The 24,726-nt window shown below is 46.4% G+C and overlaps 2 protein-coding genes across 2 annotated transcripts; one reads left to right on the forward strand and one right to left on the reverse strand.

Annotated features, from left to right (window-relative positions):
• Nucleotides 1–699: 699 nt before the first annotated feature.
• Nucleotides 700–1,863, reverse strand: LOC128461450 (intraflagellar transport protein 57 homolog). The gene has a single exon (XM_053446375.1). It carries the CDS (start codon nucleotides 1,861–1,863, stop codon nucleotides 700–702), a length of 1,164 nt encoding a protein of 387 aa, XP_053302350.1.
• A 3,983-nt stretch (nucleotides 1,864–5,846) lies between these two features.
• Nucleotides 5,847–19,103, forward strand: shisa7b (shisa family member 7). Its single transcript, XM_053447305.1, has 8 exons — nucleotides 5,847–6,253; nucleotides 9,209–9,451; nucleotides 9,563–9,679; nucleotides 9,863–10,008; nucleotides 11,414–11,482; nucleotides 14,508–14,738; nucleotides 17,460–17,838; nucleotides 18,429–19,103. The coding sequence occupies exons 1-8, from the start codon at nucleotides 5,847–5,849 to the stop codon at nucleotides 18,883–18,885; spliced, it is 2,049 nt and encodes a 682-aa protein (XP_053303280.1). The 3' UTR covers nucleotides 18,886–19,103.
• Nucleotides 19,104–24,726: the final 5,623 nt, after the last annotated feature.

Genomic DNA, 24,726 nt, shown 5'->3' on the forward strand with positions numbered 1-24,726 from the left:
TGCCTGTCGGGGGGGCTTCTGTGTCTTTAAAGTTCACGTGTCCCTGTTAGAGGAAGTGAGGCAGCAGCGATCCACAGGCTCATACACATGTACAGGAACATATTGTATATATGTACAAGGGCCTGGATATAAATATTACAAACATTATATAAAAACATGTTCAAACTCAGAGAAATCCAATGCTTTATTCAAAGTAACACAACATTTGTCTTGTTCACCTGTTAATTGTGCAAGCCGGAGATTCTCAGGAGCATTCAGATCCATCTCCAGCTGCTTGCAGGTCAGATATAAAATGAAACCTCTTCTTCTGAGGTTCATTAAAGGTTCATGGCACATGCTGTGGGCAGGAAGGCCGAGCAGCAGGCACATAGGCAGTAACACAAATCCATACGTGTGTGTGTAGGACACACAGCAGGTCTCAGCGTGACGACCGGAAAGGCAGGAAGATGGAGTGAGACAGACAGAGAGACGTTCAGCCACAGTAAAGAAGAAACCAGGAGGACATGGTTGATGGTTCCAGAAGAATAAGATCTCATGTTTTATTCTGCACGTGTCTGTAAACATCCTAACACACTCACCGGAGTCGAGTGATGAACACAATGTGGACAACAACCCTATCAAAGCAGTTGAGACTTGTTTTGTCCTGAGTGGTGTTTGACGTCACACAGGGACATGTCCCCTCTGAGGTCCTCGGCCTCTTCATCTGGTGCTGGAGGGCTCGGGGGCCCGGTCGGGGGGGCTGCTGGCGGACATGTCACTCATCATGTTGTGCTTCTCCCTGAGTCGGGCCTGCAGCAGCATGTGCTGGAAGACGCTGATGCTCACGTCCATCTCAGCCGTCTCCTGCTTCAGCTTCACCAGACTCTGGTTGATCTTCACCACCGGGGCCTCGTCAGACATGCTCCTGCCTTTCTCCTCCATTCGCTTCTTCACCTCCCTCAGGTTGTCGTTGACCTCGGCCATGACTCGGCTCCGGTCCTTCATCCGTCTGGTGGCCTTCTCGTATCGCTCCGAGGCGTCTGTCTTCTTAGCCTGAGCGTCGCGCTGCTCCTGGATCAGATGCTGGAGCTGGGAGGTGATGGCCGTCTCTCTGCTGCTCAGCTTCTTCATGCTGTGACTGATGTCCTCCTGCAGCTTGTGCAGAAAGCTCCTGGTCTGTTCCAGGGAAGAATCGATTCTGCCGCTGTGCTGATGCAGCTGGTCCACGTGGCTCCTCCAGTCCTGGGAGCCGGTCTGGATCGGGGCTGTGAGCTGAGGCAGGACTCTCTCCACCTCCAGGGCCCACTCTGCTGGATCCACCGCCTCCTGATCCATCTCCTCCTCCTCCTCTTCATCGCTCATCTCATCCTCCTCATCGTCGAACGTCAGCTCGGCCTTGTCCTCCGTCATGAACTCGTCTTCTGTGCTTTCTCTCGGGTGGGTCGGCCTTTTGAAGGAGAACCCGGTCTTCTTCAGGGCCTCCTCCGCCAGCTGGTAAAGCACGAAGATGACAAGCTCCCCAGAGCCCTGGAGGAGGTCGGCTGGTGGGACATCCACCTTCACCCCGAGGGCCCTGAGCTCGGCCAGGATGCTGGACGCGGTGGCGATCGGGTCGTCGTCTTCCCGAGGCACCGGGATCGAGCGCCCTGCCGTGTTGATGAGCCAGGCAGCGATGACGTGGAACATGTGGAACTGCTCGTCGGGGTTGGAAGGGAGATATCGACTTCGGACAAAATAATGTCTGTTCAGGGGCTTCAGGTCGTGTTGGGCCACCACCTCCTCCTCGTAGTTCAACAGCTTCAGCTTCTCCAGGAGAAGCTCCATCCTGACAAACTCCTGGTAGTCTGACCTGTCAGGGCCGTGCTCCTCCTCTCCTCCCGACATGTTGAGCTTTGTAGACGCCGCTCGACAGAAAACTGAGTTTCAGAATCAACCCAGTGGAACGGAGGATTAGATCCTAGAGACGTATAGAAGATCAAAGACATGTGATGTCAGAGCTCCAAGATCAGAGGCCTGTGACTAGTTCAAAGGCTCATGTTTATGCTGTTGTTTGTTTGTTTGTTTTTAAAATGTCATTAAATCACAATAGTTGTATTTGTTAAGGTTTGGACGACCTAATTCAAATACATAAATGAAATGTAAAATACAATGTAGAGTTGTAATCACTCAACAACCAGAAACTCGTCTCAGGGAAATAATCTGACTCATAATGTTTTAATATTAATATGATGAAGAATAATGAGTTAAAAGCAGAATATCCTTCGATTATCACAGGTTTGATTTTAGATTGAGACCTTTGTGTTTTAATAAGCATTAAAATAACTGTATTCTGTAAACCTGCAGAGACCAGGTCCAGATTAAATCCATCAACACATCTGATGCTACTTATTTCATTTCCTTTTTTATTAATTTTGATTTGATTGAATGTGTTTGTGGCCTTGGATGCCAGTGGAGGTTCAGCGGAGGTTCAGCTGTGTGTCAGCGGGGGTTTCTTAATTACCACATCTGAGGAAGCGGGTTGGAAAAGCCCTGGAGGTGGAGACAGAACTCTCCAGCTGAGACCATGTAGGTTAACCGTGATCCAGGAAGTAGTCCCGGCCCAGTCCTGGAATCAGAACATCCTGTGCTCGTATCCTCCTCTTCCATTGAGAGAGTAACGTCCTTTTTTAAAATATTTTATTTGATAATTATTCTCTGCATGTTTCTGTCTTTCTGATGCTGTGTGTTTTTATGTCAAATGTTTAAATAAACGTTTCTGTAAAATAAATAAAAGTTGTCATATCGGCAAACAAGCACATTGAAATATCAAACATTCTATAACCTGTTACTTGGCTTCACGGGGGTCAAAGGTCACGACAGACATTTACATAGAGTTCAGTTCATGAGGTTAATGAAGACACAACGTTTGAAAGTATTTAACAAGAGGGAGAAAATATCAGTTTGTTAGATTTCCTCCTGACAGCAGTGCTGAGTCTCTGCCGCTGCAGGCCTCATTCTGCAAACAGCACACACACACACAGACACACAAACACACACACACATCTGTGGTCTCTCTGCTCGGCCCCTCTGTCAGATGAGTCCATATGGCAGCTGTCATGTCGCCTGCTCTCTTTTTATCAAAGTCAGATCACGGCTGCTCCCATCTCCTCTGTCAGCTGATGTGTGTGTGTGTGTGTCTGTGTGTGTGTGTGTGTGTGTGTGTGTGTGTGTCTCTGCCATAGGCCCCTCCATTCAGCAGAGTCTCAGGTCTAACCAAGCTTTCAATAAGCTCGAGGTAAAGTTGCTGGAGGCCGGAGTCTTATATAAAATCATCTCTTCCTGTAGAAAGTTCATCTCTGCTCAAACTACAGTCTGTTGTTCTGACACAGGAAGTAATGAAGTCAACATTATCAACAGAACAACAACTTCTGCAGGAGGTTTGATTCCCTTGTTTGTTTTGGCCTCAGTAAACTTTGCTGTTGTTTTGTTTTGATCGTTATTTTTCTGCTTTACTCTTTTTTTTACTTTGTGACAAAATGTGCGTGAAATAGTTTTTCTGACGAGTTTGTTTCTCATCAGAAGAAGAAGAAGGAAAAGTTTCCTCCTCATTCATCACATTTCAGACAAAATGTTCAGACATGTTGTGTTTTTTGGGGGAAAAGATGAAAATAAATCATATTATAATGAATTTAATGAGATAGTAAAATAGATTGAAAACATTTTTACTTGAAGAACAAACCACAGATTGAATCAAACTCTCTGTGTGTTGTTTTCTTCTCCTGCAGTGTGAACCCTGTGGAGTGGATGTGAACCTGAAGAGACGGCGAGCAGGTGACGGCTGCACCTCCTCCTCCTCCTCCTCCTCCTCCTTCTCCTCCTCCTCCTCCTCTTGATGCTGTTGGGAATCCAGGTTCCTGAGCCTCTTCCCGTCTCGTCTGTCGTTTCTTTTGTTACAAGCGAAACCAAAAGCAGGAGCCGAGCTGACTGTGTCTCAAACCTCCTGCACCTCCACACGTTCAACCTGAGCAGAGATTCTACAGCTCACGTCTCTCTGGGTTTCTGCTGCTTCAAGACTCTTCTCCTCCCGGGACCATGATCAGTGCTTTAATGGTTCAAAGTGCTTTCTGTCAGGACGGCGTTTGACTGACAAGCCCCCTGTCTGAAGCTGATAAATACAAGCACCACCTCCTCCACCTCTTCCTCCTCCTCCTCCTCCTCTTCCTCCTCCTGCTGCTGCTGCTGCTATCTCAAAGACTCAGAGATTCACTGTCGTCTCAGTCTGTGAAACGCTGCTGACACTTTCCCTATCTCCTTCTTCCAGTTGCTTCTAGGAGAGAAGCTTCTCTCGCTCCGAGTCGTCTCTTCCTCACGTGGCGTCTCCATCACGCCGAACCCCCCCCCACCCCCCCCCCATTAGACCTCTTCAACCTTTTCTCTTCTTTTTAACATTCTTCCTCTTCTTTCACTCGAAACATGCAATTTAAAACCTTTCACTGTTTTTACCTTCTCGGTGTAAGAGGACTGAGTTTGTGAGAGGAAGCGACCTAAAGCCATACGAACACCAGCCATACGAAACCTTCACATCGACCGAACGCCTCACGATATTCACGTGACCTTCATGTGACCTTCATGTGACCTTCACGTGACCTTCACGTGACCTTCACGTCGCTGCACACACACACATTCAGGGAGTCAGCGCAGGAAACACACATTTCCTCCGTTTGCATGACAGAGCCGATTCGTGAGTTGTGACTTTTCTCTTTCGCGTCCGAACCGAGCCTGTGACCCGGCGGCGGGCGTCCGAGTGCGGCGGCGCATCGTGGCCGCGCCGAGTTCCCCCGTCGTCCTCCCGTGTTCCGCCGTGCTGACGGATGAATCCGGACATTTTCATGTCTGTTCTGTGGGCAGAACCTCGCTGCCCTGCTAGAACCGGGCCCAAGCCCTCCTTCGTTCTCTTCTGCTGGGCCAAGCTCAACTCAGAGCAGAGACACTCACACAAGGGAATCGAACGCACATTTCTGTGATCCAGTCGCTGTCGATCACTGGTTGGTGAATGCCTTGCTCATCTACAGAACTGATCTCTGTCGCTGCCGGACCTTCTCTCAGATCGGACACGACTAAATCCATGTTTCTGATTTAAACCAAAACTTCAAGCATCTTGACCTTTACTGAAATCCTTTTGAAAGAGGTCACAGCTTTGTTAGACTCACTCAAAGCAGCCAGCTGTGTTGTTTACACACACAAACACACACGCGGAGCTTGAACACACAACCTGCTTTGTCGTTTTTCTTTCCACGTATGATTTCACGCGTCCGTTTTCCACGCAGAACAACAAAGTGCCAAACGCCCCGGAGAGAAACACAAGTTTACATTCAGCTCAATGTTTACAGACGGTTTCCAGTTCCGTCTCTTATGTGAATTGTAACTTTCGTGCCATAAAGGAAAAAACTCTGCAGACTCGTTAAGAGTTTACATTTTTCTCGCTCACATTTTGTTTACGAAAAGAAAAGAGATTACTTCCTGTTTCAACGATTTAACATTTTTGGCCATTTTAATTTAAGATGATTTCAGACTTTAGCCGTTTCACAGGCACTTTGTCTGGGGCCTGAAAAACGCTGAGAGACCTCCATGTTTACAGAAGCTGCTTGAGGACGGATTCGTAACAGAGACATGTTTACATTAGGATGAAGGAGTGAAACCCGCTGATGAACCAGAGATAAACCTTCGCTCCTGTGCCACGTGGACTCGAACCTGTGACTTCAGAGTCTGACCTTTTCATACGGAACCTTTTTATACGTCAACGAGCCGCCATCTTGGACGAGGACGCCGATCACTGGCTCATTGTTTTGTTTTTTTGACGTCTGTTCATGAACTTTGTGGTAAAGACGATGAAACCCACCATGTCCGGAGGGATGTCTCACTCGTCCCTCGCCGTCCTGCTGTTCTCCTGCCTTGCCGTGTCCTCGCTAACCGTCACCAGGGCAGGACGCGCTGTCGATGGCGACGCCAGGACGTTGACCGGCAGCAGCGGCCAATCAGGCTCCACCTTGTTCCTGTTGACCGGCTACAAGCCCCGGCTGCCGCCGCCGCCCACCGGACCCAAAGTGGCGCCCAAAGCGGCCGAGCTGGAGGACGGGGACGACCCTGCTCCACCAGTCATGGCCGAGCTTCCTCCTAGGCCCCTCCCTCAGACCATGCTGCCCAGGAACATGACGGCCGACGCCCTGAAGCCTCCACTGGGGGCGGCCCAGGTGGCTCCGCCCCCCCGGCAGCTGGTGGACGTGGACGTGTGCAGGTAAACAATCTGTTTCCTGTTGAGTTTGAGTTTTGGTTCATCACTGTTGATTTTAAATTTACAGTTATAATCTCCTTAGATCATGATTAATGTTTTCAATGACACGTGTTTTAAATCAGAAGGGTTTAGTGACTTGAATGAAATTGATGAAGTTTGATTTAGCATGATTTAGCTTATGGAAAAATGTATTTAATCAAAGAGTGATTTAAAAATACTAATATATCAGATAGATCTCGTGGATTCAAGGCGATGGTTGAATCAGTTTGATGAGGTGGAGTGAAGTTCATGTCACGTCTCTATTTATTTCATCCCTGTGATGTGTTGATTCTTCTGATTCTTCTGATTCTGATTCTGATTCTTCTGATTCTTCTGATTCTGATTCTTCTGATTCTGATTCTTCTGATTCTGATTCTTCTGATTCTGATTCTTCTGATTCTTCTGATTCTTTTGATTCTTCTGATGATTCTGATTCTTCTGATGATTCTTCTGATTCTTCTGATTCTGATTCTTCTAATTCTTCTGACTCTTCTGATTCTTCTGATTCTTCTGATTCTGATTCTTCTAATTCTTCTGATTCTTCTGATTCTTCTGATTCTGATTCTTCTAATTCTTCTGATTCTTCTAATTCTTCTGACTCTTCTGACTCTTCTGATTCTTCTAATTCTTCTGATTCTAATTCTTCTAATTCTTCTGACTCTTCTGATTCTTCTGATTCTTCTGATTCTGATTCTTCTGATTCTTCTAATTCTTCTTATTCTTCTGATTCTTCTAATTCTTCTGATTCTTCTGATTCTTCTAATTCTTCTGATTCTTCTGATTCTTCTAATTCTTCTGATTCTGATTCTTCTAATTCTTCTGACTCTTTTGATTCTACTGATTCTGATTCTTCTGATTCTTCTTATTCTTCTGATTCTTCTGATTCTGATTCTTCTGATTCTTCTGATGATTCTTCTGATTCTTCTGATAATTCTTCTGATTCTTCTGATTCTTCTGATTCTGATTCTTCTGATTCTGATTCTTCTAATTCTTCTGACTCTTCTGATTCTTCTGATTCTTCTGATTCTGATTCTTCTAATTCTTCTGATTCTTCTGATTCTGATTCTTCTAATTCTTCTGATTCTTCTGATTCTTCTGATTCTGATTCTGATTCTTCTGATTCTGATTCTTCTAATTCTTCTGATTCTTTTGATTCTTCTGATTCTTCTTATTCTTCTGACTCTTATAATTCTTCTGATTCTTCTGATTCTTCTTATTCTTCTGACTCTTATAATTCTTCTGATTCTTCTTATTCTTCTGACTCTTATAATTCTTCTGATTCTTCTGATTCTTCTGATGATTCCATAAACTGGCTCCACACAGAGGCGTCCTGCTGTTGCTAGGCAACATGCGATGGGCTCTAAATCGGACATCACATGATAAACACCATCTATGAATCTATGAATCTATGAATCTGTCGTGAATCTCTCAGTGAATCTCTCCTGGTTTTATTCGATGTGCAGTGAGATCACGAGAAGCTTTTAGTTTAATAACTGAGGTCGAATCCTGCGTTAAACACACAGATGATCGGAGAAGTTTCCACATGTGGATATTCTGAATTCTAAAATATATTTAAAACATGTCTAATTTCTTTCTCAGACATTCTTCTTGTGTTGAACAAAAAAACATAATGAGAAATTCTTCGAAGGCTCGCACATGAATATTTTCCATCTTGTCGGACATCACACTTCCTCCAGCTGCACAGATCAGATCTGCTCCATCAACACAACATGGTGCATCGAGCACGTAGGCAGCTCACAACATGCCTCAAACCCAGTGGGAGAAGAGAGGAGAAATGTGCATTAGCTCATTGGAAACAGCCTCTGCAGAGCAGCAGCGTGTTGGCAGCCGAGCTGGAGAGTCACGCAGACTTTAGCTCAGCTGCAGTTTGAGCACATTCTACAGTGTTTGCATTATATTCTCCTCGATATTTAACTTTTAAAGGAGAAACATTATGTTAAGAACGCTCCACTGAAAACATTTCTCCTAAAACGACTCAGCAGATTGAAAGTTAAATGTAAACAGTGATGCTCTGTCTCAGGGCTAGAACAATCAATCAATCAAATTTTACTGTATAGCCCATATTCATAAAATTTGTCTCATAGGGCTTTAACATGGTGAGACATCCTCTGTCCTTAACCCTCAGCAAGAGTCAGGAAAAACTACTAAAAACCCTTTTAACAGGTAAAAATACATAGAAACCTCAGAGAGACACATGTGAGGATCCGTCTCCCAGGACGGACAGAAGTGCAACAGATGCCACGTTCAGGAAAACATCATCCAGATTAAAGTTGTTCGCAGCATTGATGAGGGTAAACATCTTGAAGGATAACTTCAAAACTATATGTCAAGCAGTCCTGCTGCAATCATGGTCAGCAGCCAGCAAGATCATGATCCACCATCCAGATCAGATCCACTATAGTCCACAGTCAGTCAGCAAATGTCATTGGTTCAGTTGATGTGAAGTTTCAACAGCAGCTGCCACGTCTGTAGAGAACTTTATATACACGCTGCTGATTGGACGACACCTGTGACACACCCACCAAACCATAGAAAACCAACCTCGATGCTCCTTTACACGATTTCGTGGAAACATGTCGTTCAACCTGGAAACTTTGGCAAAATATGTTAAGGTTACACATGTCCCAGGTACAGCAAATTCCTTTGACCAATCACAACAGAGAGGAACAGCTGACCAATGAGAAAAGACTTGGTTTAAAGGGACAGGAGCTAAAACCGAGTGTTTGAGACAGAGGCTGAAAAGAGGAGCTGCAGCAAAGGACACTGAGGACAGTGATGTTTTCTGAATGTCAGATTTTTAGTTTTGCTAAATATCTGTGTTCTGTTTCCACTGGTTTGTAGAAATTGGGTCAATTAGGTCACAAACTGTGTAACATCACTGACTACATGTCTCCTCAGGGGCTACTACGACGTGATGGGCCACTTCGACACCACCTTCAACTGCTCCAAAGGCAGCTACATCTACTGCTGCGGCACCTGCCACTACCGCTTCTGCTGCGAGCACGCCAGGACCCGGCTGGACCAGGAGGCCTGCAACAACTACAAGTCGCCCGTGTGGGCCGACCCGCAGGTCACCTCCACCGCGCCCACCGGGAGCAAGCAGGACCCGGACTTCGAGACGCTCCCGCTGCAGACCAGCAGGTGAGAGTCTGGACTCAAAGAGGGAGACACACAAAGACATGAAAGAGAAGAGTTTTGTCCGCTTCCTGTCTTTCTGTATCGTGAGCTCACGCTTGTTTCTCCTAACATCAGCACGGCCTACGTGATCGGAGGAGTGATCTCCTTCACGCTGGTCCTGGCGGTGGGCGTCCGGATCGCCTTCAGCAAGGTGGCACGTCGACCCCGAAACCGAGACGTCAACATGCCCAGGTGAGACCAGGTGTCCATCGAGGTGGTCAACAGACCTCATGTGAAGAAGCAAAGCAAGATGCACAGATTCTGATTTGGTTTTGTCTGAATTCTTCGTGTCTGGATATTCTTCCTCCTCACCTCTGTGTCCGTCTCGCTCCCTCCTCCTCCTCTCGTCCCTCTGTCCGTCCTCTGCTGGGTCAGATCACTGGTGGACATCCTGCGTCACCAGTCCAGCCCAGTGCAGCAGGGAGAGAGGAACAACACCAACATGTTGACCAGCCCCAGCTCGGACGGACGCACGTCCAAAAACCTCTACACCCCCGTCCTGCAGAGCAAAGACAACCGCAGTGAGTGTCCACACGTCCACGTTAGAACTGATCAGAGAAATAATAAACCAAAAGTCCCATAAATGACACTGAAAAGAAAATTTGAGGCCATATCGTGAAGATCCCAGTTTAATTGAAGCTGTTTTCAGACGTGAGCTTAATTAGATTAAAATAAATGATTTTCTTAAACTAGGAAAAGAAAGACAAAGGAAATGGTAGAAAAATTATAATAATCATATAATTATCATATTATATAATTCTGTATGGTTATTGTTTTTCATTTAAAAATGTGTTATTTAACTAAATGTTGATAATGTCACTGTCACTGAACCCTTTGAGTTTGTTCTGTTTATTAAAGTTAGGTTGTGGACACAAAGAAATAACTTATTATTTAAATGTTTAATTAGTATTTCTAATATCTGAGCTGTTTTCGTAATAATTGTACATACTTAAATTTGATATATATATATAGATAACTATAAATCTTTTATAGGTTTATAAGAAACAATATTTTTTTTGAATTAGTCATTTCTGTATTTCTGTATTCTCATATTAACAGATGCGAGTTGAAACATTCACATTTCTCTGGTTTTATTCACATTTAACTAATATTTTCTCTCTGGAGGTGAATGTGTTTGTGTTGTTGTACGTTTACCGTGTGTACACACAACAACAACACACACTGCTCTCTCTCTCTGACTTCCTCTGTCTCTCTGTCGCTCGGCTGCTGTCTCTCACTTCTCTGCCGACAGTCTCTCCAGGATCTGAATATTTGTTCTAATGAATCTAACATATGAAAATTAGCCGAGCCTGTTTGGTCCCTGTTGTTGTCGAGGCTCCTGCTCCTCCTCAGAGCGGGAGCAGCTCCTGTGAAGGAGGTGCTCCTCAGAGCCGGAGCTGGAGCACCTCCTTCACAGGAGCTGGACCTGTGGTTGGGATCTGAAGTGCACGTCCACAAACACTAACTCAGACTCCACGCTCTATAAATACTGAATCACTCTAATCTCTCACAAACACATGGTTTTTACAGTTTTTAAACATTTATTATTATTGATTGTTTGACATATCATTTCTTATTTTGATTAAATGTTGTTATTGATAAATCCCAAACTCAAATATCTTCAGATCATCCTGATATAGAAAAGAGAAAAACAGTTTCAATTTCACAAATGTCCGTAATTATAAAGCGATTAATCAAAATGTTGCCGTTTAATTTTCTGCCGTCTGAATATTCTGTAATATTCTGTTTTGAATGAAAATGAAGACAGTCTGAGCAGCAGTCTGATACACCCACTGTATTCCTGGAGGGTCTGTCTCTCTGTCCTGTGTGTCCACTGTCTGTCCCTCTGCTGACACAAGTGCTTACTCGACACGCCTCTCGTGTCTCCAGTGGTTTGTCAGTTTGTCAGCTCTCCTCTCTTTGCAGCCGGGAACTTGCCCCACCATTTAAACCAGCAGGGGGGTGCTTCCAGCCCCAAACACGCTGCGACCATCGGTAAGCCTCGTGGTCGGCAGCGCGGCCGGGGCGGCGGCCTCACGACCACACTGTGTGTGTCTGTGTTGTGTTGGTTTGACGGCCTGTCGTCCTGCGCTCTTTAAACAGATGTGTCACTGTCAACTCACATCTGTGTCTGTGACGACACGGCCGTGTTGAAAGTGACACACGAGGGATAAGAGTGCGAGCTACAAGTTGTCTGGCCCCGCCCTTTGCTTCATGCAAGCCTGTCCCCCCCCACACCCCCCACCACCACCACCAGCACCACCAACACCACCAGCCTGCTTCCAAATGTGCTTCTTCCTCTTTTAGGGGGTTTCTTTTCTATTGATTTGAGGTTCATATTGTGTAACGCTCTCACTCGAGATCCTGTCCTCTTCTTGCGCTTGCACTCAGATATTGGTCGGATTTGCTGCGCTCCAGCTTGAGCTCTTCTCCTCCCGCTGCTTCTCCGCATGGATGAAAACGTCTGATCTCGAATTGTGTTCCTGAAATACAGGGAAAAGGAAATACATGTCGCCCTGTATTACAGGAACAAAAGTAACCACATCAAGGATGGGGCAATTTGATTTGTCATCACTACACCTGGAATTCTATTGGTCGGGTAACCTCGACACAAAGAAATCTGAGACGATTCACGATAGCACAAGGAGGAGAGCTGAAGCTTGATCTCAGGAAATCTGTCCAGGCCATAAAATATCTGGGTGCAAGAGTCTCGTTTGAGCACAAGCGCAGAGTCCTGAGTGATATCATAACAAAATCTGAACATGAAATCTCTCAAGCTGAAGAAGGAAACCCATCTTCCTCCTCCTCCTCTTCCTCCTCTTCTTCTCCCTGTGTTGCGGTGATGTGCTCTCAGCTGACACGACACGTTAACTGAGGTCCTCAGCCAGGTCACTGCACTCCCAGAGTCTGTTTTCCCCGGCTCTGCACCGAGAAAACAAAAAAGCAATGCCAGCACACGTGAATTCTCCCCCAGAACATTTCCCTCGTCCTCAGGAAATCAGTAAGAAACGTTTGCTGAGGCTGTTTTTTGAGCGTCTCACGTGGCCGCTGCAGAATTCTGGATAAGATCTCTGAGGAAAACGTGATGAGATGATGAAGATCGTCTCAGAGCAGTTACATCGACATGTGTCCTTCAGGGGAAGAATTACATCCGTACGCTGACGCTCACATTTACCAGCTTTTCCATATGCAATGAAGGCGTCACACTGTCTGTGTGTCCGAGGGCCGGGAGGGGGGGGATTTAAAAACAGTTGATCAGTCAGTGGTATAAAGTAAATAATTGAAAAAGCTGTCATATTTTAGGGTTTGAACATGTCAGTGTCATCCTTTAATGCCTTTGATCCCATTCGAAGAGTTTAATTCGTCTGTGCTCGTTTGCGCTCGACCCTTCAGGTCACAGAGTGAAAGTGGACTCTGATATTTGTCCTGTGGTTTGGTTCTCGCTCTTCCTGTGTTAGATAATGTGAACAACCTCCAGCGAGGAAACGATCAGAGCCCTTCAGCTCTCTGACTCAGACCCTCACCTCGTTTCACCGTGACGCCACGAAACCAAACCTCTGTCAGCCGTCGTAGGTGTTACACAAAAAGAGTCCAACAACGTGTGTGCTCGTGGAAATGACCGAGCTAATTCTGATAAAACCACACACACAAACGTTAAACTCAACATCTGGCTCTGTTTGGATATTTCCCTCAGCCTTCGTCCTGCTCTTAAAGAACGATGTGATCTCACAGCTGGTATTACTGGTTTCCTTGTGTGCGTCTGTGTGTGTTCCCCGGGTGACGCTTCACAGAGACACATTATTGCCCATTACTGTCAATGGTCAATGAGCAGCATATGTCCAACAGTAATCTTAACGAGATCGCAGCCCATAACCGTTTCCTCCCTGAATGGACTCCACATCGATTGTGTCAGGAAACGACAGCAAACGGCCCATTGCCCTCAGTTGTGTAACCGTTTACCGCTGCTCACATCGCTTTTTAAACATCTCCTGCTCACACCCAGTTAATAAAGTTTCTCTGCGTCTCGAATCAGAGCCGTCAGGTCGACGCTGGGTGGGCGTCTCCGTGTGCTCAGTCTCAAATCCTCCCACACGGAGCAAACTACAGTTACACAATCAGATTCAAGCTTTTCAGGTTTTTAGTGAATTGAATGTTCCCTGTTTGAGTCTGAGTTTGTGTTAGTGACTCACGTGGTCACTGAGTCCGACCTGAACCCAATGGGCTCGGGTCGGGGGGGGGGGGGGGTTCCACACTCTCCAGTTTGTCGGTGTTTTGATGGTGAAAGCTGGAAACACAAGCAACCTGTTCCAACGCAAATAAAAAACTCACAAAGTAAAGAAACACTGTGATGAACACGAACCCGTCACCTTCCGAAGAGAAAACAGTTCCGTGACATTAGTTCCAGGTCACATCGATCCCCCCCCCCCCCCCCCACCCCTTCACTTCCTGTCGGGTCGTCTGTTTGTATATGAACGTCCTGTGTGATGTAACTGATTTGAGTTTACATGTTGCAAAACAGACGCCCCCGCCCCCCCTCCCCCTCCCCTCCCCCTCCTCACCACCAACCTTACATAAGAAGAAATCATTTTTGATATGAATCGATCGATGTGCTGCTTCTGCACTTTGCATAAATGTGATTGTGCACAGAGTCCCCGTGTGTGTCTGTGTCTTTACATGTGGTTGATATGTTTGTGTGTCGGAGCCTCAGATGAAGCAGCACAGTCGTATTTATAGATGGTCGCCATGGAGCTCGGAGACACTTCCTGTGTTTACTGATCATTAACCCGCTCGTGTCTTCTGTCCTCCTCCTCTTCTCCTCTTTTCTGTTCTTCTCTGACTTCATCCCCTCTTCCTCGTCTCCATCCTCTTCCTCCTTTATCCTCCATCTCCTTCTCTTCATCCACATTCTCTCCCTTGTTTCACCTTCCCTCAACCACCGTCATCCTACTCTTCATCAATCCATTTTCCTCCCTCTCCCTCTTTCTCTTCATCCCCCTTTCATGTCTCTCTCTCTCTCCAGAGCGTGGCCCCCGTATGAACAACACCCAGCAGCTCTCCTCCGGCCCCAGCCTGCTCTCAGGTAGCGGGAAAGGCGGCGGCGGCGGCGGCAGCATCATCAGCGGCGGCATGAGACACAACAGCAGCCACCCGTCCTTCTCCCACTCCTTCCACAACCTGGCCCAGCTGCCGCCGTCCTACGACGCCGCCATGAAACCAGAGATCAACCGCTACAGCTCCCTGAAGAGGCTGGGTGAGTCCAAGTGCACGAGAGAGACACAAGTACAAGAACCAGGTAGACAGCCCAGCTGACGTAAATCTCGGAATTTTAGTTTGGTCCATGTCTGATCTGCTAACATGGAGGAGACAGGGTTTATGACCTATACTGTAGCCAACCACCAGGGGTCGATAGAGAAGAATTGGCTCCACCTCGTGTAGCCGTCATGATTTTATTACTGGTTTTGCTTTTTGTCCTCAAAGCTCACAAGCACATCTTTGTCAAACTGCGACTACGAGCCAGTTGTTCTCACGCCAGCTCGCCCTCGTCCTCCCTGCGTCTTTCTTTTCTGTCTCTCATTCTGTCCCCGTTTGTCAAACTTTCACACGCCTGATTCTCCCGGGAGCAGAGAGGTCTGGCCGCCAGGAGATTTGTGACTCAGCTGCGAAGCCAAATAATCCTCTCGGTGCAGCTCGGACGTGTAAACAGGTCCTGAACAGCAGAACAGCAAAGTCAACAGAGGAGGGAAATAAATGAAGGGATCAGGGAGGGGGGGGGGGGATGAGAGGTGCATGACAAGAAGAAGAGAAAGGTTGGAAATGAAGGTGATAAAAAAGTGACAGGTTTATAAAAGACAAAGAAGAAACGAATAGAGGAAGAAGGGGAGGCAGGGGAACGGGGGGATAGGGGGTAGAGATGGAATAGAAACAAAAGGAGAAACGTGAAGACGCTGACTGGGCAGACGAGGAGGAAGAAGAAAAACGGAGCGATTGAGGATGAGATAGAGAAGCAGAAGGAGGCAGAAAGAAGGGAGAGGCAGTGACGGAGAGGGAGAAAGGATTGGAGGGAGGGAGAGATGTGGAGATAGGGGGGGAGGGGTGTTGGCTGGCTGGTCTGCAGGGGCCTGGCTGCCGTGGATCGGGAAGAAAAGATGTTTGAGCGGCTGGCAACCCCTCTCTCTCTCTCTCTCTCTCTCTCTCTCCTCTCTGTCTGTGTGAAGCTCTCTCGCCCTGCGACTGCTGGAGCCGGCGGGGGGGTGGGGGGGGGGGCTCTGCAGCTGAGTGATGGATGGTTGCCGCTCGGCCGATCGTGTGTGTGTGTGTACGTGGAAGCAGTAATGAGGTGAAAGCCGAGACCAGATGGAGCTCTTTATTATTTCATTTCACTCGAGAGGAGAAAACACTTCGGTCTTGAATTCTCTCTGTTACTTGATTAAAGTCACATGAAGACACGCCCCCATTCTTTATTCATCCTTTTCCATTGGTTCCACCTGTAACTTATTTACTGTACTGGTTCCTTAAGTGCGATGTACTCTTGGTTTTAGTTATGTAGCACTTACAAAAGGCAAATGGCAGCTTGGCCTCCAGTGGAATTGGAGCTTTGCTGATCTTTGACCCACGATATTCTCTTCACGTTTCTCGTTCTCTTCTGGTCATCTCGCTTAAACTACTGGCTTCACTGCCCCCTCGTGGTCTCCGGTGGTACTGCACCATCTGTTAAATCCACATCCGTAGGCCTTTAGTTTTAAAACAAACAGAAACATGAGAACAAATCGTGAGCGGTACGAGCTACGAGACAAAAACAGAAACCAGTCGCAGTGAATCAATGTTTTCACTCGTCTGATTATGAAATGTCTGAATGTCAGTTTTGGTGAAACACGTCTTCAAACAGAGACTTTGTGTCTCACAGAGATCGAACTCTCTCACCAGCCACCGTCTGAACCCTGGTTCTTCTGATGTCCCTCCCCACACGGCAGCGCGGAGAGACGGACGCTGATAAAGGTTTCTTTGTCTGCGGTCGGCAGCCAGGGAGGGACGGAGGGATAATTTGGCCTTACAGGACGGGAGGGTGGGGGGGGGGAGAGAGAGAGAGAGAGAGAGAGAGAGAGGAGAAGATGAAGAGGAGGGCGAGGGCGAGACAAAACGGCAAGAGAGAGAAAGGGAAAGATGGCGGTGAAAACCTGGAGAGCAGGAGGGGAGGAAAAATGAGGAGACAAAAGGAAGAGGGAGAGGAGCGCTGAGGGGGAGAGAGAGAGAGAAGAAGAGGGGAGGACGAGGTAGAGCGCTGGCTGGGTAAAGGTCAGCTTCAAATTGGCTCTCGGGGAGCTGCTTCCATGGAAATGCTTTGAAGATTAAAGTGGTCCGTGGAGCAGAAAGCACAGAAACACTGTATTTCACTGTTAATGAAGCTCACCGCTCCGTCCACGTCTCCTCCTCTTTCTTCTGTCGCTCCGTTTCTCTGTCCTCACGACGTTCATGTCTTCTTTGTCTCTCACAGCTTTGTCTGTCCTCGGTTGCAGTCTGGGTCATCCACTCGTCCTTTTATCTTTTTCCTGTTGAGCCTCATGCAGTATACAGTGTACACCTCTCTTTCCCCCCCCCGTTTCTTTCAATCTCTCTTTTTCCATTATAAATTTTCCGTTTTCACTCTGACTCCATCACCTCCATTTCACCCTTTGCTGTTTATCTTTCACCTCCTTTCCTGTGACAGATTTCCCTCCTCTCCTCTTTTTCTTCCGTCAACTACTCCTTTGTTTTATCATTTGAATTTCCTATGTTTTTTCTTTATCTCCCTCTCTTTCTTTTGGGATTTGAAATGTATTCTCAACCTTGGAAGCAGCAGCTCTCACCACGAGCTCCATTCAGAAGCTGCTCTGGTGCTTTCAGTCATTAGGGTTAGGGTTAGGGTTTATTAATCCATAAAGAAACATGACTTGTGTTTAAAATTCACGATTCTGTCTTTGTTTTGCTGAACCAGAGAAAGAACTGGACGAGTACTCCAGCTACTACAACTCCAAGCGCCGCTTCAACAACGCGCCTCCGTCCTTCCACTCGTCTCAGCACCACCTGCCCTACGGAGGTGAATACACGCCGGGGTCTCGGGGGACGCTGCCCCTCAACGGCTCCCGGCCCCGTGCGCACATCCCCGCCTCCACCCCCAACCCGTACCCGCTGCCCTCCCAGACCCAGTACACCAGCTTCTCGTTCGACAGGCCGCCGCGCCGCGTCCGCTCCCAGGACCAGCTGCTGGCACTCGGGGACAACACGCTGTCCCGCCTGTCCAAGAACCAGCAACACCAGTACTACAAAGCCATGATGAGCACCAGCAGGAGCTCCAACTCGCAGACGCTCCGCAGGTGAGTTCAGAGACCGGAGGAGTTGGAGGACGGCAGAGGTGAGAGGAGGAAGATGAGAGGAGGAGGTGTGATGAGAGGAAAATCAGACGAGACAAGGAGATGAAAAACAAAGGAGAGAGGAATGAGATCAGAGAAGGTGAAAGATGAGAGGGAAGCAGGTCGTCAGGAAATCAGATGGAGGAGAGATGAAGACAGAATAAAAGCAAAGGGAATCAGAGAATAAAATATTAGATTAAAGTCGAGAGCAGAGCAGTTTCATTAAAGTTTAAAGAGTCCGACGAGGTGAGGGATCGTGTTCATTTGAAATAACTCAGACACGTTTCAGATTTAAAACATTTTACTTCTTTGAAAAGGTCAAACTCAGCTCTGCAGTTGTTTCTTGACCTGGAAACAAAGGTGATTCAGATGAGACTGAAGTCAAAGACAAGTTTCATGTTTTATTTCTCATTATACCATTTAAAGTGTAGACCCATGTTTATCCACCAAGTTGTTTAAATCTGTTGTGTAGTTTCTGCCTGACGAACAAACAGACAAACAAAGAGACGGGTGAAGACTTAACATCAGCAGAATAAACCTGTCTCTGGTTGCAGGTCCCACGAGAGGCTCCTGGTCTCCCCTGAATGTCTGGAGGACCGGCTGATGGCGATGGGGCTGATGATGGGAGGAGGCGAAAGAGGAGGAGGCAGTGGGATGGTGCCCACCATGGGCCGGCTCAGCCACCACCAGAAGGCCCAGTCGCAGCAGAACATCTGCGTCACGCCGTCCATGGAACGCCACCACATGATCAAGATGAACTCCCACCCGACGCCAGGCCACGACCACGAGCGCAGCTCCGCCGCCATGCCCGGGATGGGCATGCACGGTGGCTGGGACCCCCACCGGGGCCACGGCGGAGGTGGAGGGGGGACGGGCGGAGGCCACCCCAACTCCCGGAGGATGGCCTTCGCCAACAAGAGGCAGAACACCATCGAACAGTTGCACTTCATCCCCGGAGGAGGGGGGGGCCACGGACTGCGGACTGGGAGTAAGAACGAGGTGACGGTGTGAGAGGAGGAGGGAGAGAGAGAGAGAGAGAGAGAGGGAGGAGAGGGGAAGGTCGAGGATATAAAACAGGACGAGGGAAGGAAAGCGTTGAGGCAGTTAGTGAGAAGACGAGGCTTCTGAAAGAGAAATGAGGAAGAGGTCCGAGCCCATCCCAGCACACCGAGTGGTGGACGACACCAGTAACCTCCCAGTGAGCAGAGCCACTTGATTTCCTCCTCGTCACATCGTTGAAAGAATATTCAGCCATTTTCTGCAAAGGGAAGAAACACACGTCCACTTCAAAAGAGCAAAAAATACAGTATGAGTGAAGTTTTGAGGCTGCTGGGTATTCGCTGTGACTTTTATTGAAGGATACCCGCCGATTATAATTTATTGACTCGTCCTCGACTTTTATTGCGCTGTCCTCTGAGTCCTCGAGCGCTCTGACAGAACTTCCTCTGTCTTTGAATCCAGTGTGGATGACGGGGAGCGCCGAGGCAGAGACAGACCGGTTTGCTTGTCTTTGTATTTATAAAAGTATTTAAAACCAAACAAGTTGCTCTTTTATAAGATTTAACCTGATATTAACGATGAGGAGCCCTGTTGGACTTTGTGTATAAAACGTATATTTATCCTGAAGTCAGCCAGTTTGTCATTTCAAGGCCGAACATTGTTAGGATTGGACTATCATGAACGTTAAATCCAGCTGAATGCAGTCACCTGTCACATGATGGATTTGTGGTTCGATTCACAAAACAAGTGGAAAATACAATTAATGCCTTTATTTGGCAAAAATCTAAATGTAAATGAGCTGCTGCTGTAAAGGCCCAGTCACACCAGCGTGGGTTCATTTCAGTGATGGTTGTGATCACTGGATTTAATTCAATCTCAATGACGAGTTTAACTTTGATGAACTGTGAATTACACCAATAATTAAATCTGAATCGGTGTAAGCTAGCGTGGCTAATTAGCGACGCGTTTCACCTTTATTTATTTATAAAAGAGCCGTGTTTTTTCTAGACGGGGAAAGACGCAGACGTTTGTGGTGAAGAAATAAGTCTTCTGATTAAACCGTGAACTTGTCGAATTTGTTGAGCGAGCTGAAAAGCTAGCTGCTAACTGTTAGCCCGTTAATCCCGTGAGCTCGTTAAGCTTTTTTCTCCCTCGATTATTTAATTGTGTAATGTAAGAAAATGCCAGTTGAGCGGAGAAGGAACATTGAAGTAAATTGACCTGTGCTGTGTCCTGGCTGGTTAGCATTTTAGCGATTAGCCTGTTAGCTTCTGTAGTTTCACAGCTAGCCCTGTCTGGGGTAGTAGGGCTGTCACTTTTACCCAAAATTAAAGTTTGAACAAGTTTTACATTCAGCAAAACTACGTAACAATACTGGCTAACTTTACTGATAGGTCGAGCGTTCAGCAGGTCAAGCGCCCTCCGCTGGTTCACGAGGCAAACTACTTCAAACAGTATGATGCACTTCTAAACTGTATATTTACAATTCAAACAAGTTTTAATAGAAACTTTTTCTCCCCACATCTGAAGTGACAGTCCTCCTCGGGAGTTTTTAAATCCAAATATTTCACAAAGACTTGGATGAATTTTAATGTCCCACTCTCTGGTGTGACCGGGCCTTAAGATCCACTACAGTCCACTTTAACTCAAGGCCTTTGTACAGTGAACTCTCGTGAGCGTTGATCATTGTGCTGTGACCCTTTTGCGTAATCAAATGAATTTGAAGATTTAAGACTCTGTGTGGGTCAAACGTTTTACTATTGACGCTGACACAGCAAACGTCCCTCAAACACTGTTTCACACTCGAGGTTTTGGAAGTCGGACGTTCCTGTTTTTTTGCGACCGATTGCCGTTAAGCAGATCCTCCCTTTCGTCCACGACGGCGCACGTTACCTGCGAATTCAGCCGCTCGCCTCGTGTGGAGGGAAAAGGGGTCAGACGGGTTCAAGGCCGGGGACAATGGACACTTCACACTAAGGGCTATACCGAATTATCTTTGTGTCTGTGCTCTGTACAGCGTCTGCTTCTCATTTCCATGTGTCAGCGTCCCGGGGGCATGCTTGTGCAAACATCCATCTTTTTATACGTGTAGAGAAAAAAATATAAACATGCAAAGGAATTCACAGCAAAGGAACTTTTGTGGAACATGTAAAAACACCCGAGTCCTCGATAGCACGGCGGGAGAAGTGTTGGCCATGATGATGTCATATTTTGTAAATTTTTTAGTTGCTCGGGCTGTGAGATGGACCTTGTGACCGCTCGGGGGGGATTCACCCTCTTGGGGGGGAGTCACCCTCTTGGGGGGGAGTCACCCTCTCTTTTTCCTGTTTCCCCTCGCTAACGACGGATGTGATTGCCGCCAGCCACTTTTAGTCTTTAACTACAAACATGTGTGCTCATGTGTTAATGGTTTATGGTCATACATGTAATGACCCCCCCCCCCCCCCCGATCAGACTCTCTTTATCACCATGGTTTTTTTTGATTTGCTTATTTATTTTTTGTTGAAACACGCATTTATTTTTTTTAAATCTCTGAACTTTAATGTAAAATCCTGGATTTTCAACATTCAAACTTTCTAGTGGAATTTTAAAAAAAGAAAAGAGAAAAACATTTGTACACTCAACAACAAGATATGATGCAATCAAAGAGAAAAGACGGAACCGCATGACGATGTCAGAAGCCAGTGTTGATGATGTCATAGTGCTGACTGATGAGGTCACGGCGTGTGTATATGTGTCAATGTACATGTGTCTGTTTTCATTTGTGTGCCCGTGTGCGTAACTCTCTCAGTGTCTTCTTCTTCTTCTTCTTCTTAGGAATGCTGAACCTCATTTTTGACAGAACTCGTTTTATGTCTTCAGCAAACGGAGACGATTTTAACGCCCGAGTCTCATTACGTGTTCATATCAACTTGTAATGAAATTTAAAGGCCTGTCGTTGTTTGATTGGATTTATTTTTATTTTTCTTTTAAATAAAAAGGAAACACTGATCAATCACAGCTTCTCTGGTCGAGCTACGTTCACCAAAGCGAGGACTTTTCAGACGTTTGAACATGTTTAACGATGGAAGGCTTATATATTGTGTCACGTTTTTGGTATTTGAACAGAAGTGAAACAGCCGAGTGTGTCAGTTATTTGGCTTGAACGTGTACCTGCAAAAAGCGATTTGTGTTTTGTAAGCTACTTTCTCCTTTGTGCTCATTCAAACAGAACTTTAAAGGCACAAATGCGACTCGACGAACGGTGTTAACTCAACTTTTTAAAGTTGCAATACACGTGAAGAAGGAAGAACGAGGGTTTTTTGTGGGTCATGGAGGAGTTTGTATTGCGACTTGCCTTCGGCTGAAAGGACTCAGAAGGTTCTGTGGTTTTTACACTGAAAACATCTCATTAACTTTTAAAAGAGGAAGAGGCAAAAAAAAACAACGGGAGGGGAACTGTAAATGACACGTGAAAAATTCAGTTTGTATTTTCTTTCTCATTTCTCCTCATACCTTCAAAGGTCTGATACTCATGTTGTAATCTGTTTGGTTAAATGCTCCCCCTGATCTGTGTGAGTGTGTGCCTGTGTGTACGTGTGTGTGTGCCTGTGTGTGTTTGCCACCGAGGGGGAGGCATGGCCGCATTTGTATTCTCAAAGCTACTCTGCATACCTCAAATTGTATGATACATTTATTTATTACATCCCCTTATATGTCTATTTCCAAGAATATCCAGACAAAGGTCTCACAGATGTGCAACCCCTTTGTTATTGGTGATGGATTCTTGCGTTTGTAGAAATCATACTGTTTGATTGATAATAACAATAAAAAAAAAAATCCCACTAAATGTTGTTTGTGTGGCTTGTTTGATGAAACTGGACTCGTCATGTTCACAGGCTCATGTTCAGTTATCATATGAATAGATTAAACGATTCCACATTACACAGAAAATAAAATGTTTCTCAAATGTTCTTAGTTTTATGCTACCTATGAATTTTGAATTAATCAGGAACAGATTCATTAAACAAGACTGAAAACATGTTTGACGTTTCATTGCAGTGTTGCAGTGTGTTTCCATAATCAGTCCCGCCTCCTTGTGTCTCTGCACCCGAGGGAGCAATTTGAGGCTCCACAGGGGAACAACATGTCTGCATCACATCCCACCCACCACTTTAACACAGCTTAATAAATTCACAACAGTCATTCAGATTTAAGAACGTGAGGAAATTACAGAGGGAGCAGCAGACGCAGCAGAACACTCCTGATACGACCTTTATGAATACATGGAGAAGTTTATATTTCTATTTCCTGTTTGTTTTATGACATTTCAAACGTTATATGTAGAGACCAAGACTATAAAAGCCATTTTGACTTTTGTGCTAGAGAGACGGCAGATTGTTTCCAAACCTTATCAAACACAAACAAGACTCTCAGGATGATTACATGAAATTATGTGTAGTTTGAATCTGTTAATTGGTGAAATGACCCTTTAATTGTCTTACTGAGCTGTTAGTCTCACTTTGTTTATTCATCGGTTCTTCACAAAATATATGTATTATCATAAGTGCTATATTTATATTATGTTTATATATTGCCTTATACTGTATATCCTCCAACAGGTTTTTTTATTGTTTGAAACATGTGTATATGAAGAGAAAAACACATGCAGTCAATTTGTCTCAAACAAAAACAAAGGTGTGTCTCCATGTCTTCAGAGGACATTACATTGGCTTACACTGATTTCCTGATGACTCACTCTCACTTTAACCATAGTGACTACGTACTGAACTAATATCCGAAATGCTTTTGTCCCCATTAAGTCCCCATAATGAGAGGGTCCCCATAACATGTGTAATACCTGCACCAACCACACACACGCACACTTGAATCTTAGTGAGGACTCTCATTGACATAATGCATTCCCTAGCCCCTCATCCTAACCTTCACCATCCAAACTAAATCCTAATTATAACCCTAACCCTAAAGTCTTATCACCGGAACAGTCCTGTGAAGAAGTGAGGACGGGTCTACATGTCCTCACTCGGCAGGGTCTATGCTGTCGGTCCTCACTTAGGTATAAGTACAGGAACACACACACTGCAGAAACACTACTGTAAGTTTAATTAAATGTAAATTGAGTCACCAGCAGCACATGCATGACACACACACACACACACACACACACACACACACACACACAAAAAAAAAAAAAACACACACACACACACAGTGATGTTATGCAGCACGCGCCGTAATGATATCTTTAATTGACTAATTAACATTTCACACACTTAGTGTGAAAACACACACATTCACACACTCGTGTAAACACACACTGACAGGGGCCTTAATGATGCTCAGTGATTTCTAATGGAGCGTCTTCATGCCTACACACGCACGTGCACGCACACACAAGCACACACACACTGTATGTTCACGCGCATCACGCTGCACAGACGGATCCATATTTCTCTCCCGGGGCAGAGGTGCACGCGAGCGGGGCGGTGGAGAGGTGTCGGCCGGACTGACCGACCTGCTGCTGGCGCTACCCGGAACCATTATGCAGACAGGAAACTACCATTTTAACGCCAGCAGCATCCGAGGAGCCGTCGTGTGCGCGGGGGGACACCGAGGACCGACACGGGCCGGAAACCAGGCAGCAGAGGCCCGCAGAGGGGAAACCGCGACGGGAAGCAAACAAAGGCGCCGCTGGAGCGAAGCGGAGCCGTGAAGGTGCAGCGAGGCGGCGGCTCGGAGGAGGATGGAGGCCGGGGGCCGGAGCAGCGGAAGCGGGCCGTGTTAGCGGGACAGACGCGGGACGGACGCGGAGCAGAGCCAGGCCCTTCTGTGTTTTTCCATGGATGGTGAGGC

This window comes from Pleuronectes platessa, chromosome 18, assembly GCF_947347685.1.
Source record: "Pleuronectes platessa chromosome 18, fPlePla1.1, whole genome shotgun sequence".
NCBI lineage: Eukaryota > Metazoa > Chordata > Actinopteri > Pleuronectiformes > Pleuronectidae > Pleuronectes > Pleuronectes platessa.

Coding starts and splice junctions, on each gene's coding strand:
- LOC128461450 (XM_053446375.1), bottom strand. CDS start 1,863: ATGTCGGGAGGAGAGGAGGAGCACGGCCCTGACAGGTCAGACTACCAG.
- shisa7b (XM_053447305.1), top strand. CDS start 5,847: ATGAAACCCACCATGTCCGGAGGGATGTCTCACTCGTCCCTCGCCGTC. Junction 9,680..9,862: donor CGAGACGTCAACATGCCCAG/GTGAGACCAGGT, acceptor CTGCTGGGTCAG/ATCACTGGTGGACATCCTGC. Junction 10,009..11,413: donor GCAGAGCAAAGACAACCGCA/GTGAGTGTCCAC, acceptor CTCTCTTTGCAG/CCGGGAACTTGCCCCACCAT.